The 24,178-nt window shown below is 44.9% G+C and overlaps 2 protein-coding genes and 1 pseudogene across 2 annotated transcripts in view; 2 read left to right on the top strand and 1 right to left on the bottom strand.

The window, feature by feature from the left end:
- The window catches only part of RASSF4 (Ras association domain family member 4), a 36,537-nt gene extending 28,406 nt beyond the window's left edge, over nt 1–8,131 (top strand). Inside the window, exons 7-11 of the mRNA XM_032142718.2 lie at nt 1,542–1,643; nt 1,931–1,982; nt 3,180–3,301; nt 4,139–4,236; nt 5,503–8,131. Of these exons, the coding sequence (XP_031998609.1) occupies nt 1,542–1,643; nt 1,931–1,982; nt 3,180–3,301; nt 4,139–4,236; nt 5,503–5,563 (435 nt within the window). The 3' untranslated portion in view covers nt 5,564–8,131. The remainder of the gene's footprint in view (nt 1–1,541; nt 1,644–1,930; nt 1,983–3,179; nt 3,302–4,138; nt 4,237–5,502) is intronic.
- A 1,784-nt stretch (nt 8,132–9,915) lies between these two features.
- On the bottom strand, nt 9,916–13,148 carry LOC116461204 (uncharacterized protein ZNF22-AS1-like; annotated as a pseudogene).
- Nucleotides 13,103–19,369, top strand: ZNF22 (zinc finger protein 22). Its single transcript, XM_032142690.3, has 2 exons — nt 13,103–13,171; nt 15,464–19,369. Exon 2 carries the CDS (start codon nt 15,553–15,555, stop codon nt 16,225–16,227), a length of 675 nt encoding a protein of 224 aa, XP_031998581.1. The 5' UTR covers nt 13,103–13,171; nt 15,464–15,552; the 3' UTR covers nt 16,228–19,369.
- The last annotated feature ends 4,809 nt before the right edge of the window (nt 19,370–24,178 follow it).

The following is a 24,178-nucleotide window of genomic DNA, read 5'->3' as shown; positions in this document are numbered from 1 at the left end:
ATGTCTCTGTGTCAGATTTTTTAGCAACAAAGTAGTTTTAATTAAGGCATGCAGATTTTTTAGATGTACTACTGTCTCACCCTTAAGAAACTACAGTATAGTATAAACATATCTTGTATACGCCCTGGGAAACCAAAACATTTGTGTGACTCACTTTATTGAGATATTCGCTTCATTGTGATGGTCTGGACCTGAACTCACAATGGCTCCCAGGTGTGCCTAGACTTATCAGAGCAGGGATACTGAATAGGTCCTTGAACTCTCTGAGCCTCAGCTACCTCCTTGGGAAAACAGAGCTAGGATCTCAGAGGAGGAATATGCGAATCTAAACTTGAGTTTGAAAAGCAAGGACAGGTTCACCTGCAGAGGAGTCACATTCGCTGAGAGGCACCAGCACCAAGGGGGTAACATGTAGGTTTTCAGGAATCATGGAATCCTTTGAGTCAGGGCTCTGTCTTTTCTAGATGGGTGACTCTGAACAAGCTGGTTAACCTCCTAAAGCCTCTGATTCCTTTCTAAGAAAAGGGGACTAGTTATAGGTGCCTCAAAGGGTTATGAATATTAAATCAATGATTGTATGTAAAATCTTAGCGGGTTCAATACACAGCTAGGATTTATTGAGGACGGACCTATTATGTGTCAGGCAGAGTCCTGGTTGATTTCATATATGGTGTCTCTTAGGCAAAGGCAAGACACCTGCAAAAATATAATGTGTCCCCCGACCCCCCAACCAAATTGTGAAGAAGCTCTGTGACTGGAGCACATGGTGCATGTTAGGCAACCATAGTGTCATACGTGCGAGACAATGAGAAGAACTACAGATGATATTGCACAGTCCCCAGGAAGCCTTCAGATACTTTTAGACCCGTGCTTTCAAACAGTGCTTCTCACATTGAACTGCACAGATCGCTTTGCCTTGTGTTCTACAAACGCAGACTCTGATTCAGGTGGTATGGAGCAGGGTAGGGAAGGGAGCCCAGACTGCATGGATGCAGCTGGGCTAGACGTCACCTGGAGGTGCAAGGGTTTTAGAAGTCTGTTCCTGTAGGCAGCGGTGCAGACTACGGATTAGAGGGACTGAGACCAGAAGGGAACAGGGAACAAGCTGGGAAGCTGATATGGTCTAACCAGTGCCTCTACTAGGCACCGCTGGGAGAATGAAGAGCAGGAGACAGATTGGGTAACTTTCAGCCTTACAATCAACAGACAACTGGTGACTTAATCAATAGAAAGAGTGAAGGAGAGACTGGTTCCCCAACCCTTGTGAATGACTTCCATGGCCCTGGTTCCTCGGGTCCAGAGAGCTGGCCTTTCTGGGCGTGTAGACATCTTCCTTAGGCCTCTGGAAGGCGTGCACTACTACAGCTTCCCCGAGTGTCTCCCAGGTCTGGGAATAGCTTGTGTGTGCATCAGCGTGAATGGACAGGTGCAGGTGTTCCCAGATCTCAGCGTCACCTGCTGCCTGTGTCTGTTCACCATCGTGATGTCAGCCCCTTGTCCCCTCTGGGCCTGCCCTGAACTTCTCTCCCTTCCTGGTACAGACCTCCGTGTTTACTCCGGCCTATGGATCCGTGACCAATGTGAGGGTCAACAGCACCATGACAACCCTGCAGGTGCTCACCCTGCTGCTGAACAAATTTAGGGTAAGCCTGGCCAGGAGCGGCCTTGCCCCAGGATGCCAGTGGTCTGCTATTCTGTTGGGGTTGGGATTCTGGGGAAAGCTGCCCATGGCTCCTGGGCAGAAGGTCTAGCAAGGGTCCCTCTGCTGAGCTTTTGTTTCTCGGATTTCAAGCAAGAGGAGGCTGGGAGAGGGCAGGTTCCTTGTGACTTTTGTGTGTGTTACTGGGGGTGTAGTTACTGTCAGGGGACCCTCTCAGTTCTCCCCCATCTCCAAGCACCGTGATCTGACTTCCTGTGACTGCCTGTGCAGGTGGAAGACGGCCCCAGTGAGTTCGCACTCTACATCGTTCATGAGTCTGGGGGTAAGTACCTGCCCCACTTCTGGATCATAAAAGCAAAAGGTATCTACCTGTTCAGCAAGCCCCCTCCCCACCAATCACTGACTGTACTCCCTCCCAGACAGGCTCTGGGCTGGCTTGCCTAGTGGGCTGGGGCACACTGTGCCTCCCAGCATGAACATTTCTCCCCCACCCAAACCCAGGCACGCTATGGAAGCCTTGAGGAAAAGAAAACATACTTTTGGCTTCTAATTTAAAGCACATTAAAATGTTCTTGGATTTTCTAGGTCACTCAGTACATTAAGTTTAATTCTTTCAGGATTGGAAGCCTTCCTCTCTGCCTCTTCCAGAGAAATGGATGGGTCCCTAGCTCATTGGTGCTGAGTCAGGAAGGGTGGGGTGCGTGTCACAGTGCATCAGGCCCTGGCCCTCCCATCTCAGCTTTCCTTTCTCCCACCCCCTCAGATCTTGTTTCTCTTCAAGCTGCACCTTTGCTGAATGACACTGCAGGGGAGGAAAAATATCTTTTCCTTCTACCCATTTAGGTTCATTGGCTGGGGCCCTGTATTTAGATTAACAAAAGACAGATTAAGGAGAAGAACAAACAGAAGTTTGTTAACACTTGCATCATGCATGCCCTTTGGAATATCCAGGGATGAATGGTTAGAATTTGGGCTTAAATAGCATATTCACAAAAGAGCAGTAAGTTTTTAGAGAAGTGACAAGACAGAGGAGAAGGGCCTGAGTTTCTGGGGAGGTGAAGGGCGAGAAGGGCACCGCATAGGGAGTTGCGGGAAGGGAAGGGCTTCAGCGGGACATGCTGTGCAGGTTCCTCTGGTGCCCTCTCCAGGCTGAGGAGGGGCTCGGGTTGTCTCTGGTAATTAACTCCATCGTTCCCTAGAGAGGGGCAGGGGCACACCTTGACAAATTTATGTCCTGCTTTTCGGCAAATAGGGGAGGGCAAAGAGCCTCACTTGTATCTTCTTCTTCTCAATTGCCAGCCGCTCCACTTAATCCTTATGCCAAAGTGGCAGATCTGGGGACCCTGTTCTGCCTCCCTTCTGCATGAGCAGGAATCTCTCAGGGCAGCGCTGTTAGCGAGGTCTGTGTTCTTAGGGTTCCCTGCGCCCCTAGACGCGCATTTTCTATCAGTTCCTAATCTGGAACAGACGGAGGTGATCCTAATCTCCCACGGATTTTTGTAAACCCCTTCTTTTTCAGAGCGGACAAAATTAAAAGACTGCGAGTACCCGCTGATTTCCAGAATCCTGCATGGGCCATGTGAGAAAATCGCCAGGATGTTCCTGATGGAAGCTGACTTGGGTGTGGAAGTCCCCCATGACGTGAGTGGGGGCCGAGGCTGGGGAGGCCTGCTCTAGGGTGAGGGGTTCTTGGGTGACGGGGCCTCCCAAGGACTCCTGGCCAAAGCCCTCTCAGTTGATGTCTCCAGGAGCTCCACACCCTCCCAAAGGGCTCCCAGCCTAGCACAGGGAGGCGCCAGCCCTCCCTTTCCCATCAGTGACCACCAGTGCCAGCAGCTTAGGGGAAAGAAGAATTTGGGTCCTATAAAACCATGGCCCTATCCTTTTCCTCTTAGGGAAGTAAAGTCTTTTCCTTCATTGGAATGTATTTTGTTGTGATTATGTGAGAGACCTATGCAAAGGCTTTTTAACTAGGCCCTACCTCGCACCTGTGGAAGACAGGGAGCTATTTAAGTCTTACCAACAGCCTGAGTTCTGATCAGACAGTGAGTGCATTTCCAAACTCCTCTGCATAGAAGATGCTTACAGGGTTTGAACCTCAAGTAGGAGGCCTAGTGACCCCGTATCCCTCAGGCTGCTGCAGTTGCATTCCATTGTTAGAAACAATGGTGCTCCCACCTCCCTACCCCCCAGCCCAGAGGGCACCCAATGTGACAGTGCTGCTGTACTGAATGCTCTTCCTAATATTCAGTTTAATATTTCCTCCCAGGGATAACAGTTGCCTTTGAGATAATAATAGGCTCCCGTCCTGTCATCTGTACACAACACAGCAGTGTCGGGGTGGGGTGGGAAAAGTGGCAGCTCCTTCCATGGATACAAGATGTTGGCTGGATGGGCCACTGTGGAAGCCTTGAGGAAAAGAAAACATACTTTTGGCTTCGAATTTAAAGCACATTAAAATGTTTTTGGATTTTCTAGGTCGCTCAGTACATTAAGTTTGAAATGCCGGTGCTGGACAGTTTTGTTGAAAAATTAAAAGAAGAGGAAGAAAGAGAAATAATCAAACTGACCATGAAGTAAGCAGCACTTAAACAGCCAGTCATGGGTCCTGAACATCAGGGCAGGTCTGCAAGGCACAGCACCAGTGCCGGCTGGGAGGTATCTCTCCTCCATGGGCACCAGTACCCTGGCACGGGAAGGCCTGCTAACCCTAGCTCCCCAGCATCACCCTCCGGCCCCCTGCTTGGTATTGCCACCACGCTGGGGTGACAGCTTGCCAAAGCAGTGGGACACAGCCCCGATCACCCATCCAGTCTTGGCATCCTCACCAGCGCAGGCATGAGCTGCAGAGCACCTGGCAGGAAAGTCAGGCAGGAACCCAAGTGGGCACTGGGTCAAGCTTCTGAGTTCTGCTGGTGATGTGGCTCCAAGGAGCAGGCACGCTGAGGCAGACTTGGCCTGGTTAGGGCCTTTCATCCTAGTGGGAATTCTGAGCCTTCCCCAAAGTGGCACATGCTGGAACTCCCAGCCTCAGCTGATGTTTTCAGGTGCAGAGGGCTAGTTCAATGAAAAGGTGAGCAGGTCTCACCTGCCAGCTCCTGGGGACACCACGCCAGGGCCCGGCTGCATGAGGTTAGCCAGGCTGTAGTCCCAGTGACGTCTCCCCCTCAGCAAAGTGAAGTGTGGTCCAAGACTTGTGGAGGGCACCCCACCAGGGCTGGTGGGGAGACAGCTAGGAAGGAAAGGGCAGGAGCTCACTGAGAGGGCTGGGGGTGGGTGGGGAAAGAATGGATGTTAGCCTCTGGTTGAATGACCCGTGGAAAGCCACATCCTCCACAGGCTCCTGTCTGTGCAGCCAGATCCCACACAGACAGAGGAGACCAAAGTCAGAGGGAATCTTGATTCTGCAGTCAGTCCTGACCCCATAGGATTTGAGAGCTGAAAGGGATCTGGGGGTCAACTAGTGGGTCCACTCAACGTGCAGAGTGGACGCTGAGGCCCAGCACAAGGAAGGTTGCTGCACAGGTTATGGCAGAATCTGGGCTGAAACATGGGCTTCCCGATCTCTGCCCTACCGCCCTGTCCACTCCAGTGTGCTGTTGTCTGTATTAGAGTCTGCAATAGAAATGACAACACTCTGCTTTGATGCTCTATGCAGTCCGCAGTCCGGTTTGACTGCACCTCATGAGGCGCAGGCCACAGCCTTCCCTTTCCTTGGCAGAGGAGAGATGAGGCTGCTGCAGGGATCTCCTGAGCTGGCCATCTGCAGGTCCCTCGCTCTGCTGCCCACTTCCCTGCCCTGTCTGGCCTCAGTGAGTCCTCTTGGCGATGTCTCCCTCCAGGTTCCAAGCCCTGCGTCTGACGATGCTGCAGCGCCTGGAGCAGCTGGTGGAGGCCAAGTAACTGGCCAACACCTGCCTCTTCCAAAGTCCCCAGCAGTGGCGGGTGCACACTGAGCCCTGGTGGCTGGCCCCGGGCGGTCACACTGACTGATGGCCACCGCCTGATGAATCGAGTGCCTGTGCGTCTACCTGTCTGAAGCCTGAGCACCATGATTCCCACAGCCAGCTCTTGGCTCCAAGATGAGCACCCACAGGAAGCCAACCCAGGCTTGAGGGGCCAGGAACTTGCTGGGTCAGATCTCTGTGGCCAGCCCTGTCCACACCATGCCTCTCCTGCACTGGAGAGCAGTGCTGGCCCAGCCCCTGTGGCTTAGGCTTCATCTGCTTGCTTAGTGCCTGTCCCGGAACCCCTGTGGGTCCACAAACCCCTGTCCTCTCATATGAAATATGAGATTCTTGTCTGCCCTCATATCATGCTGCCCCGCAGGAATGCTGCTGGGAAAAGCAGGGCCTGCCAGCAGGTGTGAGATCTAGCCTGCTTTCAGCCATCACCTTGCCACAGCATCCCCGGCTTCTAAGCCTTCATGTCACCCTGTGAGCCTCGCACAGCTCAGCCCCAGCACAGAGGTGAGACCAGGAATAAGGCCACAAGTATCTCACTTTCTCTGCAGAAATCAGTCTTTACTTCATCAGAGAGACCTAAAGCGATTCTTACAAGGAGCTTGCTGCAAGAAACACGGTCATTCAATCACATTGAGGAGGGTCCACATGGCATTGAGAGGGTGCTGCCCTCTCAGTGCCCAGCAGCAGCTCCAGAAGGCAGTGCTCAGCCCCATCACCACTGTCCCGTGGATGCCCGTGTACCTCTTGCCTTTTCTGGGCTTGCGTTTCTCTCCTCTAGTGGGTGGGGATGACTTTCAATGACTTTCAATACTTCCCCTGAAGGAAGAATGATAGGGAGAAATGTCTGTTTTGAGGAAAGGGCTTTGAATTCCCCAGATACTGAGCAATTTGTGTTTGTGACTGATGGAGAATTTCAGGAATGAATGAGAAAGCCTTTGCGAAACTATGCAACAGTTTACATCAGTCATGTGAAGTATTTGTCTAAAACAGAGCAAACGGAAGACCAAATTATTCTCCTGTTGAGGTCCGTGGATGGCAGATTTAAAGGGAAGAACCACAAAGGCTTGCAAAGATAGGAGAGGCTCCATCTCTAATGCATGTAGAAGCTCCTTACAGGTGCCCATCAAGAGCATAGCTTGGAAGCCACCATGCTGTGTGGAAATGCTTGTCAGGGCAAATGTCACAGCAGGATTTCCCCAACCCAGCTCCATCATCACAGACACAGAGAGCTGCAGGAGAGGCCTGCCCACTGTTTTGTCGACTCTGCCCTCCTCTGGCAGCATAGATCCTTAGGTGCTCAATAAAGGTGTGCTGTATTGAACTGAAGAAGTGAGAACCAAGTTGTTTTTTTTTTTTTTTTTTTTTTGCTTTCTGTGACCCTGACCCCTGGCTCTAACTCCTGAAACTCTTATCCTGAAGGATGTGTGATCATGTTTGGCAGAAGAGCCACAACTCGCTGCTCTAGGAGCCGACATGACTCCTTCATTTCTGTGCATGCCCTGGGGACTAGGGTGGAGCCTGAGGAGAGGCTGCCATGGAACACGCAGGCGTCACTGGTGGGAGCGTAGAGGTGACCTGGATGATGAGCAAGAGTCACCCCGAGTCACAGAATCTTGGCATCAGGAGGGCCCCAAGAATCTTCCAGGCCAGGGGCTCAGGTGGGATGGAAGCAGGGCCTAGGAGAGGGTACAAAACAAATCAAACAGGAGCTCCTAGGTAATTGTACTCCCATGCTATTATTTACAACCTCAGGTAGAGGACAGCTCCCGCCCCATTGTTCAGCTGTAACTGAGTGACTGCCTTGTGCCAGGTCTGTGCTCAGCCTTGGAAGCAAAAAGATGGAGCCAGTCTGTCCTGTGTCTAGGGGTCTTCTCATCAGGAGAAGAAGGCCAGACACTGGGAGGGTCAGGAGATCAGCTGAGCAGTGAACCAGCAAAGCTCCTGGGAGTGAGGTGGAGGCCGAGGCAGAGTTGGCTAAGAAGTGCATGTGGTGTCACAGGCCAAGATGCACCTGCCAGCTAGGAGCAGGCCAGGTCCTGGCACACAGGAAGCCAGTGGAGCAGGATACCCTCTCTAAGCACCAGCCTGTTTGGTTGGTTGGTTTGCTTTTGCAAGTTATTACAATATTATTTAAGGCCTTTTGGATAAGTGTCACTTTTAAAGTAGGTGTTATCAATCTAATTTCTGAACGTTACAGGTCAGAAAAATCACTAGCAAGTGGCTCAGAAAAAGGGAAAAGGTACACTTCTGCAATCAGCCGAGGAGTTCACACCTTTTTTTTTTTTTATCAACATCATATTTGCTGTTCAGAGACAATCTGAAAAGCTGCAAATTCAGCTCACCTCAACCCCATAATTTCAAACATTAGAGGCTGGTCTCTGTGGTTTCCTACTTGTTCCTGTGGGGAGCTCCCGCTTTCTTTCTACATAGAGCTTAGGGTATTTCTCATATGCCCCATTGGCTACCTAGTGTCTCAGGTAATAAACGTATCCGAAGATAAAGCAAAGATTGCTATGGGAGAGTGTTGTCTCCTAAAATAGGACTGTCTTGCCAGGCGAGGCCTCAAGAACCAGAGAGAATAATAAACAGCACAGGATGAAATCAGCATGATTGCAAAAGGACTGGACTCAGGAAAAACAAGTTTGTTTGCTCAGAACAAATTACCAGAAGGGATCAAAAACATCTTGTTTTTCCTCAGTGATAACCATATGCTACCTGCTTGGAATGTTTACCAGAAAATGGAATAAAGACCTTCCCACTGGCAAAATAGAGCCAGGGTTCACCCAGGATACACCTGGCCCCTTAGTCCCATGGAAACAAGGCCCAAAGCTTATCTAGTCTGACCAGATGATTTGTGGAGGAACCAGCAGTGCAAAATGTGTCCTGGGTGTGTAGGAGGCAGGTGCCTTGCAGCTGCGGAGGGGCAGCGGGATATCTTTGCCAGGTGCAGTGGTGGGCAGCAGCCCCCTGCCCTCAGTTCCTCAGTGGTGATCAGACAGGAAGCTTGGTCGATCAGAGCCAAGAAACCGAGTATAAAAACAGGCAGATGCATGGGCTATATTTAGGCCCTGAGAGCTGCGATTGTTTGGGATCAGGCTAGCTGCTCACGTGCCCTGCCTGAGACTCACATTGTGCAGGGTAGGGCCCTATGTCCTCCTGGTCAACTTGTAACAGAGATGTTTTCTCAGACCTAGGAATGGGAACTCCCAGGGTTTTCTTTCCCAGACAGTCCAAAGGAAACAGAAAGCCAAGTCTTAGGCTTGGTGGAAAGAACCATTGTTCAGGATCCCTGGGCTGAGAGTTCTTGATGGGAGACGGACCACTGTTGTTACTGCATATGAGCCACACCTATAACTGCCTTTCTGGCACTTGGGCTGGGGATCCATGTTGCCAAACACAGACCCAAGGCAGCAGTGCTCCCTGCTGAGACAGTGTGTGTGTGTGTGTGTGTGTGTGCGTGCGCAAGCCAGTGGGGTGCAGGGGACAAAGACATAGGAAAATTAAACTGTCTTGCCAGGGTTTTTCTCACCCCAGAAGACTCTTCTTCCTAGAATGAACCCTTCAAATACCACTGGGCTCAGGGGCACACTGGTCCCTGCTGGGTAGTTTCCCAGAGACGCCCCAGCCACTAAGGGATCTGCCCTCTCTTGGGCCAGAATCCCAGAAATATGTGCAGAAAGATGCCCAGACTGTGTCCACCCCCTGCCTCCCACGCCCTTGTTCCCTTTCTTCCTTGTGTTTTGTAAATATCATGTGTGACCACTTTCAATAATTTAATTTGCATAAAAATTGCCTAGAATCCCATTTGGGAGATACACTGTTATAGACAGGTTAATAGGCTCTGGAGCCAGACTTTCTGATTTCAAAGTCTGGCTTTGCCACTTACAAATGTGCATGACCTTGGGCGAGTTTCTTGCCTCAGTTTTCTCATCTGTGAAATGGGGATTCTGTGTGGAAGAAAACAAACTCAAAGTGCTTTCTACTATTCTCTCACTCAGTAGCAATAATCACAAAAGACTTCTGTGACCAAATGGGGTGGGGGAATTCTCCCCACACACCAACCAAGCAATCATTTCTGCAGGGACACCAGCTGGGTGTCCTCTAATTCAGTTTTGACACTACTTGGAGATGGCATCACCTCCCATAGGTTGAGGGCTCAGTCCCATAGGATGGTCTCCACCCTTCCCATTAGTTACAAGCCCTGGCCTCTGGAACTTTTGAACTACCCACTTCAAGTTGGGATTCCCATGACCCCCTCCTTGGGTTAATTTGCAAGAGCGTTCACAGAACTCAGCGAAAACACATTTCCTGGTTTATTACAAATGATATTCCAAAGGATATAGAAAAAGAAATGCATACAGTGAGGTATGAAGGAAAGGGTGCGGAGCTTCCATGCTCCTTTCCCTTTGCACCCCCCGACCCCAGGTTCCACCCTCCAGTAACATCCATGTGTTCAGGTATCCAGAAGCTCTCTGAACCCAGTCCTTTGGGGGCTTTTATGGAGACTTTGTAACACAGGCATGATTGATTAATCCATCAGCCATTGATGATCCACTTCACCTTCAGTTGCCCTCCTGAAGGCATGTTGAGGGGGTGGAGCTGAAATTGCCATCTTTCTAATCCTGCCGTGGTCTTTCCAGTGACCAGCACCATCCTGAAGCTACCCAGGGGCTGTCAGGCATCAGTCAACTCATTAGCTTATAAAAGACATCACTTTGGAGATTCTAAGGATTTTAGAAGTTGTATGTCAGGAAACGGGGAGAAGACCAACTATGTATTTCACAAGATCACAAGATAATAATAATTCCTATCTCTTAAGGTTGGTGGGAGGTACATTAGTCAACTTTAATGCAATAATACTACCAAGAATCTCAGTGTGACAAGAGCATTTGTTTCTCTAACATTACGTGGGACTGTTGTGGTTACATGTGAGCTTCTGTGGCTCTGCTCCATGTGTCTTATCATCCTGGGTCCTAGACTAAAGGGGCAGCCCCTACTTGGGACATGCTATTCTCAAGGCAGAGGGAAAGAGCAGAGTCCTGGCAGAAATACAATGACTCGAAGCTTCTTCTGGGATGTGGTGTACCCCTTGCATCCAGTCACATGCAGTCAGTCAATTCAAATCAGTGGTCACGTCAACATCAGTGGGACAGGCATGTGGTTCACCAGGAGGCACCGGAGTCACACCACAAAGTGCATGGACCAAAACCAGAGAAGGTGGAGCAAATCCTCAGGAACAATCATGCCTCAGGAATCTCACGTGAGATCCTCAAATGCTGCAAACAGTGTCCGGCACACAATAAGCACTCAATAAGTGTTAACTATTATTATACTAATAGCTAAGCTGAAGGCATAAAACCCTACCTGCTTTCTCTCCTTGTCTTTTTCCCATTCTTCTTTACCCTCCTCTCCCTCATATCTTTTTCTGGCTCTCCCTCCTTTCCATCCTTACTGCCTAGGACTCTGTCCGCACTTAGGGACACACACCCCTTTATTTCCTGACTTTCGTCTCTCTCTTTTTAAAAAATCCATCTTTGTTTACCCAGTGCTTTAGTCGACATACCTCTGGGCCTTCTATGGCTGGCCCAGTTGTTTCCAGGTATAGGAAAAAGGGATAATCCATCTTTATGTAGACATTAAAAGAGTTAGTTTTAATTAGTAACTACCTTACTAACAAAATGGTTTTTTAAAATTATCTTTTTATTTTAGTGTACATACAGCAGACAGTCCCAACGGGTCATGTTTGCTCCTGACACTTTTCCTAAACCATTTCTAGATCTCTGGCCATTGCCCTTTACCCCCAAACTCTCCAACCACCAGCATCAACCAACTTACAATAATTTAATAATAAAAGTAACAGCAATGACTCTCATTTCTTCTGTGTTATGCATTGTGCTAAGTGCCTTACATTACCTCATTTAATCAGTGCAATAGTCCAGATACTCTCTAGAGTGCGAATGGAGCTTCTTTGTCCAGACCTCATTCAGCTTTGTGCTTTGCCAGATGCAGAGACAGCTCCCTACAGAGCAGAAAGCCCCAACTTAAGAGAATGAACCTATGACTTAGTTTAGCCTCCACCAACAACCCACTGTATTACTTCAGGCAGGTCGGCCTCTCTTGCTTCAGTTTACTGATTTGCAAGACAGATACGATAATCTGTGCTTCATGAGACTATGGTGAAGATGAATAACCAGAAGACAAGATGTAAAAGCACTTTGTAAACAATAAGGCATCTTATAAATTCATTCATTCAACAAATATTTACTGAGTGCCTGTGCCCTGCTGAGCACTGTTTTTAGCACTGCAGACACAATAAAGAACTAAAGAGACAGATCATAACAGGCATCGAGTGCCACTGCGAGGCCCTTGACTTTGCTCCAATAAGTTGGGAAGCCTTTGAAAGTTTTGAACAAATGAATGACATGATCTGACTTAGGTTTAAGAGGATTACTCTGGGGCCGTGAATAGACTGTAGGGCAACCAGTCTGGAAGCCAATATAATAATCCAGAAGGTGGATGAAGGTGGCTTGGTGGTTATAGCAGTGGAGGTGTTGAAAGTGGCTCGATAATGAATATATTTTAAGGATGAAGCCAACAGAATTTGCGGATAAATCACAGGTTAGTTTTGGATGAAAAAAAGAAGAGACAACAATGACATCAAGGTTTTCGGCTTGAGCAACTGGAAAGAAGATGGGATCTTCATCCATCCCTGGGAAGAAGACTGTTGCAAGAACAGGTTAGGAATTCATTTTGGGGGTATGTTAGGTTTGGGATGTCCATTACACATGCAAATGCAGCTCTTGAGTAATCAGTTCGATATACAAGTCTAAAGTTCAATAACATTTACGTCCCACGGTCAGACTGGAGTTACCAATGCGGAAGTCTTCAGCATGCAGCAATAGCATTGGAAGCCAAGAGGCGGAGGAGTTCCCCAGGGAGTGGGGAAACACAGAGGTCAGCTTGTCAGATGACTGAGCAAGGCCAGGATGGCTGAGGAGGAGCCTGGAAGGAATAAGAACAAAGAGAGATCATTAATAATGAGCAACAAAAGGGGTGTGTTGAAATCAGACTTTGGAGCCACAAAGAACCACTCCAATTCTGGGTTATCCGCTTACACACGGTGAACGGAGCAAATTTCTTCTCTGAGCCTTTCCTGTAAATGGAGTATAACCGCTCCCATCTTGCAGGAGCTTTTAAGCTGACTTCGTGAAAAAGTACCAGACTCTCAAAAATCTCAGTATTTGTAGAAAGTATGCAGTTTCTAGGTTGGAGAGGCTGGAGTTTGGTTTCAAAAGCCTCGACCACACACAGGGGCGGTTACAGCTCTTGAGGTCCCGGGGGTCACAGGACGCCTTCCGAGCGCGGGGGAGGAGAAAACAAAACCACGGGAAAAAACGAACAACGCTTTCGGGTGGGCCCGGGACCATAGAGGGTCGCTCCGCCACGTTCCTAGAGCGACCGCGGCGGCGCCAGAGCGCGGCGAGGCCCTCACTTCCGGCGGCGCGGGAGGCGTCCAGCGAGCCAGGGTGGTGGCTGGTCTCGCGCGGTGAGTGGGCTTGGGGCACTTGGGGCGCGCGGGGCCCGCGTCGGATACTCGGGTCCGCTCGGGAGCGCGCTGGCCGCAACGAGGGCGGCGCGGGCCCGGGCGATGGCGTGGCTGACGTCTCCCGCCTCCGGGCAGGGCCTGGCCACCGGGCGGGGGCGGGAGGGCCACGCGGCCCCAGGGTGGGGCCGCGGCCTGCGCGGCGGGCGGGCAGGATCAATGAGGAGCGGCCGGCGGAGTGCTGGGAACAGGGGAGGCTTGGACTGGGGGCCCCGGCGAGGCGCGGCCCGCGGCGGGTGGAACCGGGCGGGTGAGCAGCAGCCCGGGCCCCTTCCGTCGCTCGGAGAGTTCGAGGACTAGATACATGGAACAAATGCTTAGGCAGCACAGGGCTGCTCTGAGCGGTTTTCAGATTCAGACTCATTGCAACTTCTAACATCCTGATGGTGTTGCCACTTTATCATTACCCTCCCCATTTTACGAGGAAACTGAGGCACATTCCAGTTAGCTGGGTGTGCAGGAACAGCAGCTTCTGTCACTCAGGTTTAACTTCGTGTTTGCCCCTCCTGGGGAGCTATGCAAAGCACGGGTCGTCGCGCTGGACTGAGCAATGGAAGATGTGGCTGCCACTAAGAGTACAGGTTCTGGAGTCGAACTGCTAGGGTCTGGGAACCCCGGCCTTCTAGCATTGTGCCCTCGTTTCCTTAACTTAAAACGGAAATAACTGCATAAAGGTGCCAGGAGAATTAAAGAGCTAGCACAGAATCAAGTTACACAGTGTCTGGCACATGGTAGTATGATTGCCTCATCCGTAGGTGGATTTGACAGTCTGAGTTTCTGACTAGATCTGACTTCCATTGTATTAAATGCATGTGCTTTTATGTATAATGATCATTATAGTTATTAAAAGAAAAAAACTCAACAACACCAACACCATGTACCTAACACAATGTCTCCTGTGGTGTAGATGTTCTGTAAATATTTGCTTAAGTTAAGGAGTGGGTAGTCCTAACTGTAATCTTGTGTTATATGCAGCTTGCTCTTATGCTGACCATAATTACAGCTGATGTAATTATTAAATATCCAGATAAAGTCCTGGGCCTAAAGTCTCAATTATACAATAAGATGAAAGGAAGGCAAGAAAAATGATGTTTTTGTTTTCATTTATTTGCTTTATATGCTTGTATGCAAAGAAACCCAGAGTAATTCTTTCTACTTTAAATTCCACATTCTGACACAAGATAATGAAAAATAGTTCCAATAATTTTATTGCTTTTGAAGTTCTAGATTTTCCGACATTGCCACCTATGTGGGGTTTGTAGGGGTTTTTGTTGGTTTGTTTCGGTTGTTATTTTAAATAGCCACAAGTCAGCCTTATAAATAAATAAAATTATTTGAAATTTTGAATTTTGCAGCATTTGGGTATTCTAAAAATTCCATCCTAGTTTTACATGTAAACTCATTTTCTCCCCCCTCTCCTTTTCTTGTGTCCTACCTACCATACTTTTTATACTCAGTTTCATTCCCCTATCTGGTAAAAGTTCTTTTGCAGTTTTTCTGTCTCCGAAAACAATACTTTTGGGTTTTCAACAAATTGCTTTCTTGGATCATTAGGATCTATAAAAACCAATAATAAAACGTGTCTTCATAGACTAAGTAAACCTACCACTCCCTGTAGAGAAGTTTGAATTTTCAAAACACTTTATGCTACAGAATTAGAGCTAAGCTGTCATCTAGAGCTATGGAAATCGAATGCTAAATACAGATAAACAGGAATATATCATAAAGTAGTGTAATTTGTCATATCTTATTCATTTGGATACCTTAGGCAGTTACTAGTGAGTAGAAGTTTAACACGGAACTAAATATTAAAACATAGTAATGTTCTGTTACACAAATTTTGATTGTCTTTGGAGTTACCCCATTCCCATTAAGATTTACCTTATCTCCACTTTTTAGTTCTTCAAAATTATGTACTCATTTGGTAATGCTTGGAAAATTTGTATTTCACCCGATCACTTTTTTTTTGTCCTGTCCCAATAGACAGAAACTCCAGTGGTAAACTCAGTCAAAATTTGGTGATATTTGTTAAGCTTAAACTGTGGAATTGTTAGAATTACTTTGCAAGTATTATCCCCAAATTTCCCCCCATATTATCTTTGTTTGCATTTATACTTTTAAAATTTCAACATGAATGCAATTTTGGTGGGTTGAAGAGATATTAAAATTGAATAGTTAACAGATATCTATAATTTTTTTCTGGTCATCTCTAATTTTTTTTCCTTCTACACACAGAAAATTCTGAGCTGTACACCTCTAGGAAATGAAACACTAGTTCAGAAGAAGCCTGTAAACTCTCTTACAAATACATTTGGTTATTCACCATGAGGTTAGCAAAGCCTAAAGCGGGTATTTCTCGGAGCTCAAGCCAAGGAAAGGCCTATGAGAACAAGCGCAAAACAGGCCGGCAGCGGCAGAAGTGGGGCATGACTATTCGATTTGACTCAAGCTTCAGTAGACTCAGAAGAAGCTTGGATGACAAACCCTATAAATGTACTGAATGTGAAAAGAGTTTCAGTCAGAGTTCAACTCTTTTTCAACACCAGAAGATCCATACTGGAAAGAAATCCCATAAATGTGCTGATTGTGGGAAAAGTTTCTTTCAGAGTTCTAATCTCATTCAGCATCGACGGATCCACACTGGGGAAAAGCCCTACAAATGTGATGAGTGTGGAGAAAGCTTTAAACAGAGCTCAAATCTCATTCAGCACCAGAGAATTCATACTGGAGAAAAACCCTATCAGTGTGATGAGTGTGGCCGGTGTTTCAGCCAAAGCTCCCACCTCATTCAACATCAGAGAACCCACACCGGGGAGAAACCCTACCAGTGCAGTGAATGTGGCAAATGTTTCAGTCAGAGCTCTCATCTGAGGCAGCACATGAAGGTGCATAAAGAAGAGAAGCCTCGTAAAACCCGGGGCAAAAATATCAGGGTGAAGACTCACTTACCCTCTTGGAAAGCTGGTGCAGGAAGGAAGTCTGTGGCTGGTCTCCGTTAAGCATAGGGCTTTTTGACAGCTTTTTGAGACCTCTTAAGAAAAAATAAAATGTAAAAAATGAAAGGAATCTTTTTTAGAAATAGAGATGCTTTATAGTAGATCATTTAAAAAATGGATCTTTTGCTAGTGTGAAAACATTGGGAATTTAATGACATTATTGAGCTGAAAGAAATTACATGAGTCCAGCTACCCTCATTTCTTTTTTACGTGACATGGAGCACAAAGAACTGAAAATATGTTTTGAGGGAGCATGACATCCTTGACCTCGTTTGAAATTACTTCCATTTTCAAAAACCGTCATGTTTTGCAGATACATTTTGAGAAGAACCATCATGTTTTGAGGATACATTTGTGAAAGTGGAGGCATGCCAGTGACTACTCAGTTTTAGGACTTTCTGTGGAAGAAAAAATTAAAAGGGAGAAGAAATTAATTCCACTACTTTTGAAGTTCTGCAGCAGATGAGATTTTGTTTGTAAAGTTTTGTAGTATATTAACCATTGGTTTATGACTCTAGATTCAACATATTATTAAAATGTATTCAAGCTCACAGATTTTTAATCAGCAAGGCCTATCTGTATTAGTTGTCTTTTATTTCTTCTCCTTGTGGACAGTTGTTAAAGGAGTGAGGATTTCCCTGTTTTTGTTTTGTTTATTTTGTTTTTTTTAACCAAATTCTTAGAGATACTATAGAATCCAAATGAGAACTGAATTGGACCTCAAGTCTCCTATTCCTACTAATAGAGTTCTTTGTGATGGTAACTGCTGTGTCATTTGTTTTCCACAAGTTGAGATAGATTCATGTCGATCTATCCCCATGCCCTTGACCTCTTCTGGCATTCTCTTGTGCTCTGACAAACTGAGCCAGCCTTTTAGATCTACATGAATAAACAAACTATTTTACCAAGAAAAATCTCAGCTTGCTTCCTGCTAATTAAAAACCTACAATTTACACACCTCCCTGCCTTCAAGACTGAGCTTTGGATAGCCCTGCTTAAATGTTTTTGTCAACAAGAGTCATGTAATGTGTCAGTGCATTGTAGCTCCTTTGAAATTTAACTCTTTCTGTGTTACATGAATTGTTTTAAGGAGTCCAGCAAACATGTTTCTTCACTTCCATGAGAATGGTGCCAAATGTCAGACTCTAATGAGCCCTCAGCTCAGGTTTTAATTTCTATTGAATGCTAACATTCTTCTGATTTTTTGGTATCTTTTATAATCATATCGGTTTCTGCTGTATTAATGACAATTATTCATGAAAATAAAAAATGAAATATTTTGTGTACTACTATCTTCTGTTTATTTTTCTCCTGGGGAATTGTTTTAATTATTTAGACAATAGATCTAAAATCACAGCTTTTGGATGGATCACTTGTTTTGCCTGTTTTTGATTTCCTCAAACTTGAACTTTGCCTTCCTCCTGGCCTTGCATTTGAGTGCAAGGCCATAGAAGTTGGCCTTGTTATGGCCTTGTTGACAAGTGTCATTCAACAAGATATTCACAAGGTGTTTTGTAAACATGAGGTGATCACAATTTTTTACAAAAGAAGTGATCTTTGGCCGCCTTGTTATATCCAAGTCACTCCTTGGCAGGATTGTGGCTCTGGGGCCCTTTTGAGGATCTATCAATGCTATTCACATTAGTTTTGTGTATGCAATAGCTTCTGGCTAGGACCAACACTTCTTTCTTACATTTCAGGAATTTGCCCATTTTGACAGCAAACAGGGCTGTGCACAGTAGTGATATTCAAAGTAATTTAACGAGCAGTATGCCCTTCAGGACAGCAGAATTATCACAGACTAAGGTCTCCTGTGCGTTTTGAGCATGGGGATGCATTACTCTCTTCCTCCACTGTGTTGGGGAACATGTGGAGAGGAGCACAGATAAGGGATGTTTTTGGTTAATGCAGCTCTGGACCAGTGGGAGATAGATGGAGCCAGCCTTGATCTAGAGATGTCCCAGGGTTTTCAGAGTGTAGTAACTATGGGATTTGGGGTTGTCTTCCTTGGGTAGAAGGTATGTTGTGTGTGGAAGGAAGAAAGAGGGATATTTGGTGAGCAAATACCCAGATATTCCCCCCATGTTTCCTGGCACCCTTACAGTGCTGTGAGAAACAACACTAGGTCTGGCCATTTGAGTTAGTGATGTTTTTAAAAGCTGTTGCGTGATTGTCTGTGCTCCTATTTCCCAGGCCAAAGTGGAGCTGACATTTAGGTAGTTCTTGAGTCTCTTGCCAACCTGCTTTGGGTATCCCATGAGTGAGAAATAAACTATTGAGATAGGCCACAGATTTCAGTGTAGATTTGGTACCTGTCCTGATTGATGCACCCACCCTGCTGTTTTTGTGCATCTCCGGACCCAATCATCAGTCTTAAAAGTTCTATCCTTTTAGTGGCCTGATGAGAAAAAACAGCTTTCTGAGGTTCATAATTGAGAAACACTGCCTCGCCTCCCCCACATTCTGTTTCTAGCCGATACCCTGTAATACTTCCATACTTTTTTTTTTTTCAGCCTCGGACCCTTCTCTTTGTTCCTTACTGAGACTTAAAGGCAGCATTAAAGCATGTTTGTGTGTTTTATTTATTTGTATCCCATGACTCTGTGGCCTGGGGTGAAAGTCCCCACACAGAGTTGCCGGAATGTCCTGTGATACCAGCCCTGGAAGTTGAAAATCTGTCCTGAGACTGATATGCTGTCTTCAAACGTGGGAGAAAGGAGTGATTGTCCCTCCACCATGCAGAGTCTGAGTGTGACAGGACCCATGAGAGGATGCTGAGTGGGTGCCAGGAGGACTCACCTCCAAGAGCAAGAGCCTCTGGTCCCTGTTCCACATTAATTTCAAACAGACCAACCAGCTTGGACAATTGAATTTCCCAATTGCAGTCATGATGAACTGAAGACCAGAGGACCTTCCTCCAATTCCCCGGTCCACACGAAGCACTAGATTGTAATGTAACCCTAGATATGTTGAGGGGACTCCAAAGTAGGATTTCTTACCACACTGGTAAAATAGGGGACTGCCTATTTTAGTCTCATTTAGGGATAAGTATAATGGCTGTTTCATAAATTCAGAGTTCTGTAGTAAACTGATAACTAAGAGATTCTTTTCTGTCATTTTTCAAATAAAGCATTGTGACATCTGGTAAAAGAATTACTTTTTTCTTGTTTTATTGTTCAGAAGAAGTGCAAAATAATCCAGACCAGTTTGAAATGGATAAATTTTACTGCTGAGTGATGGAAAGAGGCAAAAATGACAGAAACATAATTCATAGCTGCATTCCTTACAGTAAAGCCAAGCACAAATAGCTCTATTGCTTAGAATCATTGCATTTAAATATAGCAAGATCAAATCTTCCATAGTCTTTTTATAGATGATAATTTTTTTCCTTTGATCCACATGGTTGGTAATGTATCAGAATAGATTCAGCAATTTAGTCCTACTAAGTAATGGCATTTTATAATTCTGGTGTTATAATATCTGACAGTATTTTATTTAGAACTTTTACATCAATATACATCAACTGACGTAGTTGTAAGTTTCTTTTTATATGTTATCTTTGTCATAAATGTCGATTACATCGTAGAGCATTTCAGGGACTGTGCCAAGTTCATAACACCAGGTTACTAATGTGTTATGCTGCCTCCCAATTTGTCAAGAGACATCTCAGGCACAGATTTTTTGAATTCAGGAATTCAGTATGGGTATGCCAATTTAAATGAAGCTTCTGAGATGAATAACCTTAAATCCCAGAGAGACCCTGGTTATATCTTTATGTTCAGGGCAATCTAAATGGGTCCCCTAGGATACAAGAAGCCTCTCCATTCAGTGAGATTAAAAGGCTAAATATCAGAATTTAGGCAGGTGAGTCAAAGAAGGGACAATATGATGATTCGGGGGCGAACAGTCATGAAGACAAGTTCAGGTTCAGTGAGAAAACTGAGGCCATTCTGTGTATTCCACATAGTTTAATACAGCTAGTTAGACTTTCTGTTATGTCCATGTTTCTTCTTTACCTGGTAAGTTCACCAATTCAGTTTAACCCAGCACCTGTATTCCATTTTCTCTATTAGAACAATTGGCCTGGTTTCTCTTTTTCTGGCTAGACTTTGGCTGAAAGGACAATAATAAGAGAAATGTAACTACAAGGAGCTACTATTTCTTATGTATCAAAAGTGATCAAAAGTGTAAAACCTACTCTGTTGGTAAGGCCGTGGAGAGCCAGCCAAACTCAGGCACTGATGGTGGGATACAAAATTTACAACCCATACTGAGGAGGGATTTGGCAATATGTAGCAGAAGTATATATGCATTTACTCTCTGATCCAGAAATTATATTTCCAGAGATTGTTTCCAAAGATACAGTACCAACAATATGAAACAACGTATACACATGGCTGCATATTTTTATAGAAAAGATTCATTTCCCACTAAGGCATCTGGCTCCAATGTAGTGTCATGTATTTGTTCGATAATAGGCTTTTTATGATGCTCTCATGACCTTTGCTTGTGCTGTAGTTGTACCATACGTCATTTTCAGAGGTCAGCTTGCCTCGCTTTGTGCAGGACCCAGAGTGTAGTTTAGTAAGTGCTCTTGAGGAGATTAAGTGTCACTGCTGATGCAAACCAGCAAATTAAATTCCCAGGCTCAGTTGGAAATACTTCAGTCCAGTGAGGGCGCTGCATAGGTAGAGGAAATAGCCACATCAAGACTTCATTGTTAGAAGACAGACTTTTTCTATTTGACGTTACACAAAACTGTCACTAGATGGCAGCAAAGGAAAGATCATGGAAAACAGCCTGTCCTGTAGTTTCTCCACATTCAACTTGCACAGGTTGAGTGTCCCTTATCTGAAATGCTGGAGACTGGAAGTGTGTCAGAATTCAGATTTTTTATCATTATTTGGGAATATTTGTATATACATGATGAGATATCTTGGGGATGGGACTCAAGTCTAAACATGAAGTTCATGTGTTTATTATATCCCTTGTATACATAGCCCGAAGGTAATATTTTTAATAATTCTGCACATGAAACAAAGTTTTGACTGTGACCTATCACATGAGGTCAGGTGAGGAATTTTCCACTTGTGGCATCACACTGACATTCAAAAAGTTTCAAATACTAGATTTTCATATTAGGGATGCTCAACCTGTGTTTTCCTTTGGAAATACTATGCTCAAAATGTAGAGACTACTCTTCACAATCAACTAGGGTTCGGTTAAATGTCTGAAAATACAAGCATAATTTTAAAAGTTGAGCACATTTTACTCAAATTACCTGAATGCCATTTCTATTTCCACTGTAACTTAGATGTTAAATAACTTACAAGACACAGGAGGATAGGCAAGTCCCTTTCTTATCCTGGTAGAAAAAGAAATTATCCAAAGTGTTTGCCAAATAAATAATAGCTATTTTCTCAGTTTCTCTCTTTTGCTCTTTTCTACAGCCAGCTCCATGAAAGATTTGTCTACATTTATTTTCCCTGTTTCCTTACCTGGCAGTCTCCCCTTAGTCTATTTCCATCAAGTTTTAATCCATCACTCTGCTTAAAAGCACTCTCTCCAAGGAGTCTCCATGAAAATCTGTGCAGAACAGGTGCCCGGACTTTGAGAGGATGGCTAGAATCCAAGGCCAGACCTTTTGGGAATGAAATGCAACTGTAGAGACTGAGGCAAGAGCTGCAGAGTTGGGAGAACAGCTTACTTTTCATAGGTAAGCTGTTTGAACTTCTTATCATGTGCAGACATTCTATTTACAGTTGAAATGTAAATTAAAAGTAAATTACATTCCAGTAGCAAAACAGAGATTGGGAACAGCCTAGGGAAACAGAAAAGGGGATCCTAGAATAATACTTAGTTTCTTTCTCGCCTTTGCCTGGTAGATGAGAAGTCACCATTGAGAAGTCAGTTGTGAGCACTGAATTTCATAAAGTGACCATCTCATCTAGTACTTATTCTAATCCTTCTCCTGTTGCTTTTCTTCTCCCCTCTTCCAAAAGGCTAAGCTGTACCACAGAGCCTACACATGTGAACCTCTTCATGGTCAGCAGTTGAGTGCATCTGGAGTGGGATGTGGAATCTGAAAGGCAGTGTGATGTAAGAGAATAATCTCTGAATTGGAGTCATTAGTCCTGAGTTTTAGATCCAGTTCTGCTATGGAAAATCTATGTGCCTTTAGGCAAGTCATTTTTTCTCTCTGGTCTTAAAACCAGATGAAGCCAAAGTTGGCAATTAAACTTGTTTCAGTTATGATCCTATGGCTTCAAGGTGCTGAAACCAACATTCATTAACTAAAGCAAAATAAAGAGAAGTAAAGAAAGATGACTGAAGAAAGAGTTGAACCACCGGGACTTAGGAAGGGTAGCCAGGGCAGCCCTAGGTATCTCGAGGTTATGAATGGGCCTTCAGGGACTACCATTAAGGAGTTCTCAGCTCTAGCTACAACCTGCCCATAGCTGTAATGACAGGGCTCCTTCCTGTCTTTAATGTGTGTGTTTTGTAGAGGGAGGAGTAATGTTATTTCTAATGATAAGAAAGAAAGTAGAAAAGAAAGGAAAAAAAGGAGGGAGGAAGAAGAGAAAAGAGAAAACAGATAAGAGATGGAACTTATATTCTTGAAACTTATTAGCTCTAGAGGCAATTTCTAAATTTATAAATTAGTATTCTAACAATATTTTGAGCAATCGCAGCATTGCAATGAACATATAACTTTCACATATGACTACTTTGAAAAAACAATAATTTGTCAAATGTGTAAGTCTTGGTAATATGTTTTGTTATGTAAGTCCTGGTAGTATGTTTTATATCCATTCTTGCAAAAAATACTAATAAATTTTTATATTATTGAGTCAGGTCTTCTAAAGACTTCCAGTAAGTAAATCCTATCTACTTAGAAGCAATAAAACACAAAATTATAGGTATACCTCAGAGATACTGCAAATTTGGTTCCAGACTACAGCAAAAAAATGAATATCTCAATAAAGTGAGTCAGACAAATTGTTTTATTTCCCAGTGCATATAAAAGTTACGTTTACACTATACTGTAGTCAAGTGTGCAAGGGCAAGATGTCTAAAAAACAATATGTATACTTTAATTAAAAATACTTTATGGCTAAAAAAATGCCGAAGATGATCTGAGCCTTCACAGACTCAATCTTTTTGCTAAAGGACGGCCTTGCCTTGATGTTGATGACTACTGACTGATCAGGATAGTGGTTGCTTAAGGTTGGGTGGCTATGGCAAATTCTTAGTGAAGTTTGCCACATGAATTGACTCTTTCATGAAAGATTTCTCTGTAGCATATGGTGCTGTTTGATAGCGTTTTACCCGCAGTATAATTGTTTTCAAAATTGGAGTCAGTCAAAACTGTTTTCAAAATTGGAGTCAGTTTCTCAAACCTTGATGCTGCTTTACCAACTAAGTTTATGGAATATTCTAAATCCTTTGTGGTCATTTAAACAATGTCCACAGCATCTTCACTAGGAGTAGATTTCATCTCAAGAAACCACTTTCTTTGCTCACCTATGAAACACAACTCCTCGTGCATTCAAGTCTTATATCATGAGATTGCAGCAATTTAGTCACATGTTCAGGTTCCACTTCTCATTCTAGTTCTCTATTTCCACCACATCTGCAGTGCCATCCTCCACTGAAATCTTGAACTTCTCAAAGTCACTCATGAGGGTAGGAATCAACTTCATCCAAAGTTGATATTTTGATCTTCTCTCATGAATAATAAATGTTTTTAATGGCATCTAGAATGGCAAATACCTTCCAGAAGGTTTTCAATTTATATTGCCCTGATCTGTCAGAGGAATCAATATGGAAGCTACAGACAAAATATATTTCTTAAATAATAAGACTAGCAAATCCAAATTACTCCTTGATTCATGAGCTACAGAGTGGATGTTGTGTTAGCCGCTCTGAAAACAACATTAATCTCCTTGTACGT

The sequence above is a fragment of the Hylobates moloch genome, unplaced genomic scaffold (assembly GCF_009828535.3).
Source record: "Hylobates moloch isolate HMO894 unplaced genomic scaffold, HMol_V3 SCAFFOLD_3, whole genome shotgun sequence".
NCBI lineage: Eukaryota > Metazoa > Chordata > Mammalia > Primates > Hylobatidae > Hylobates > Hylobates moloch.
Note: the sequence above shows the minus strand (reverse complement) of the source record. Positions and strands in the feature narration are given on the sequence as shown.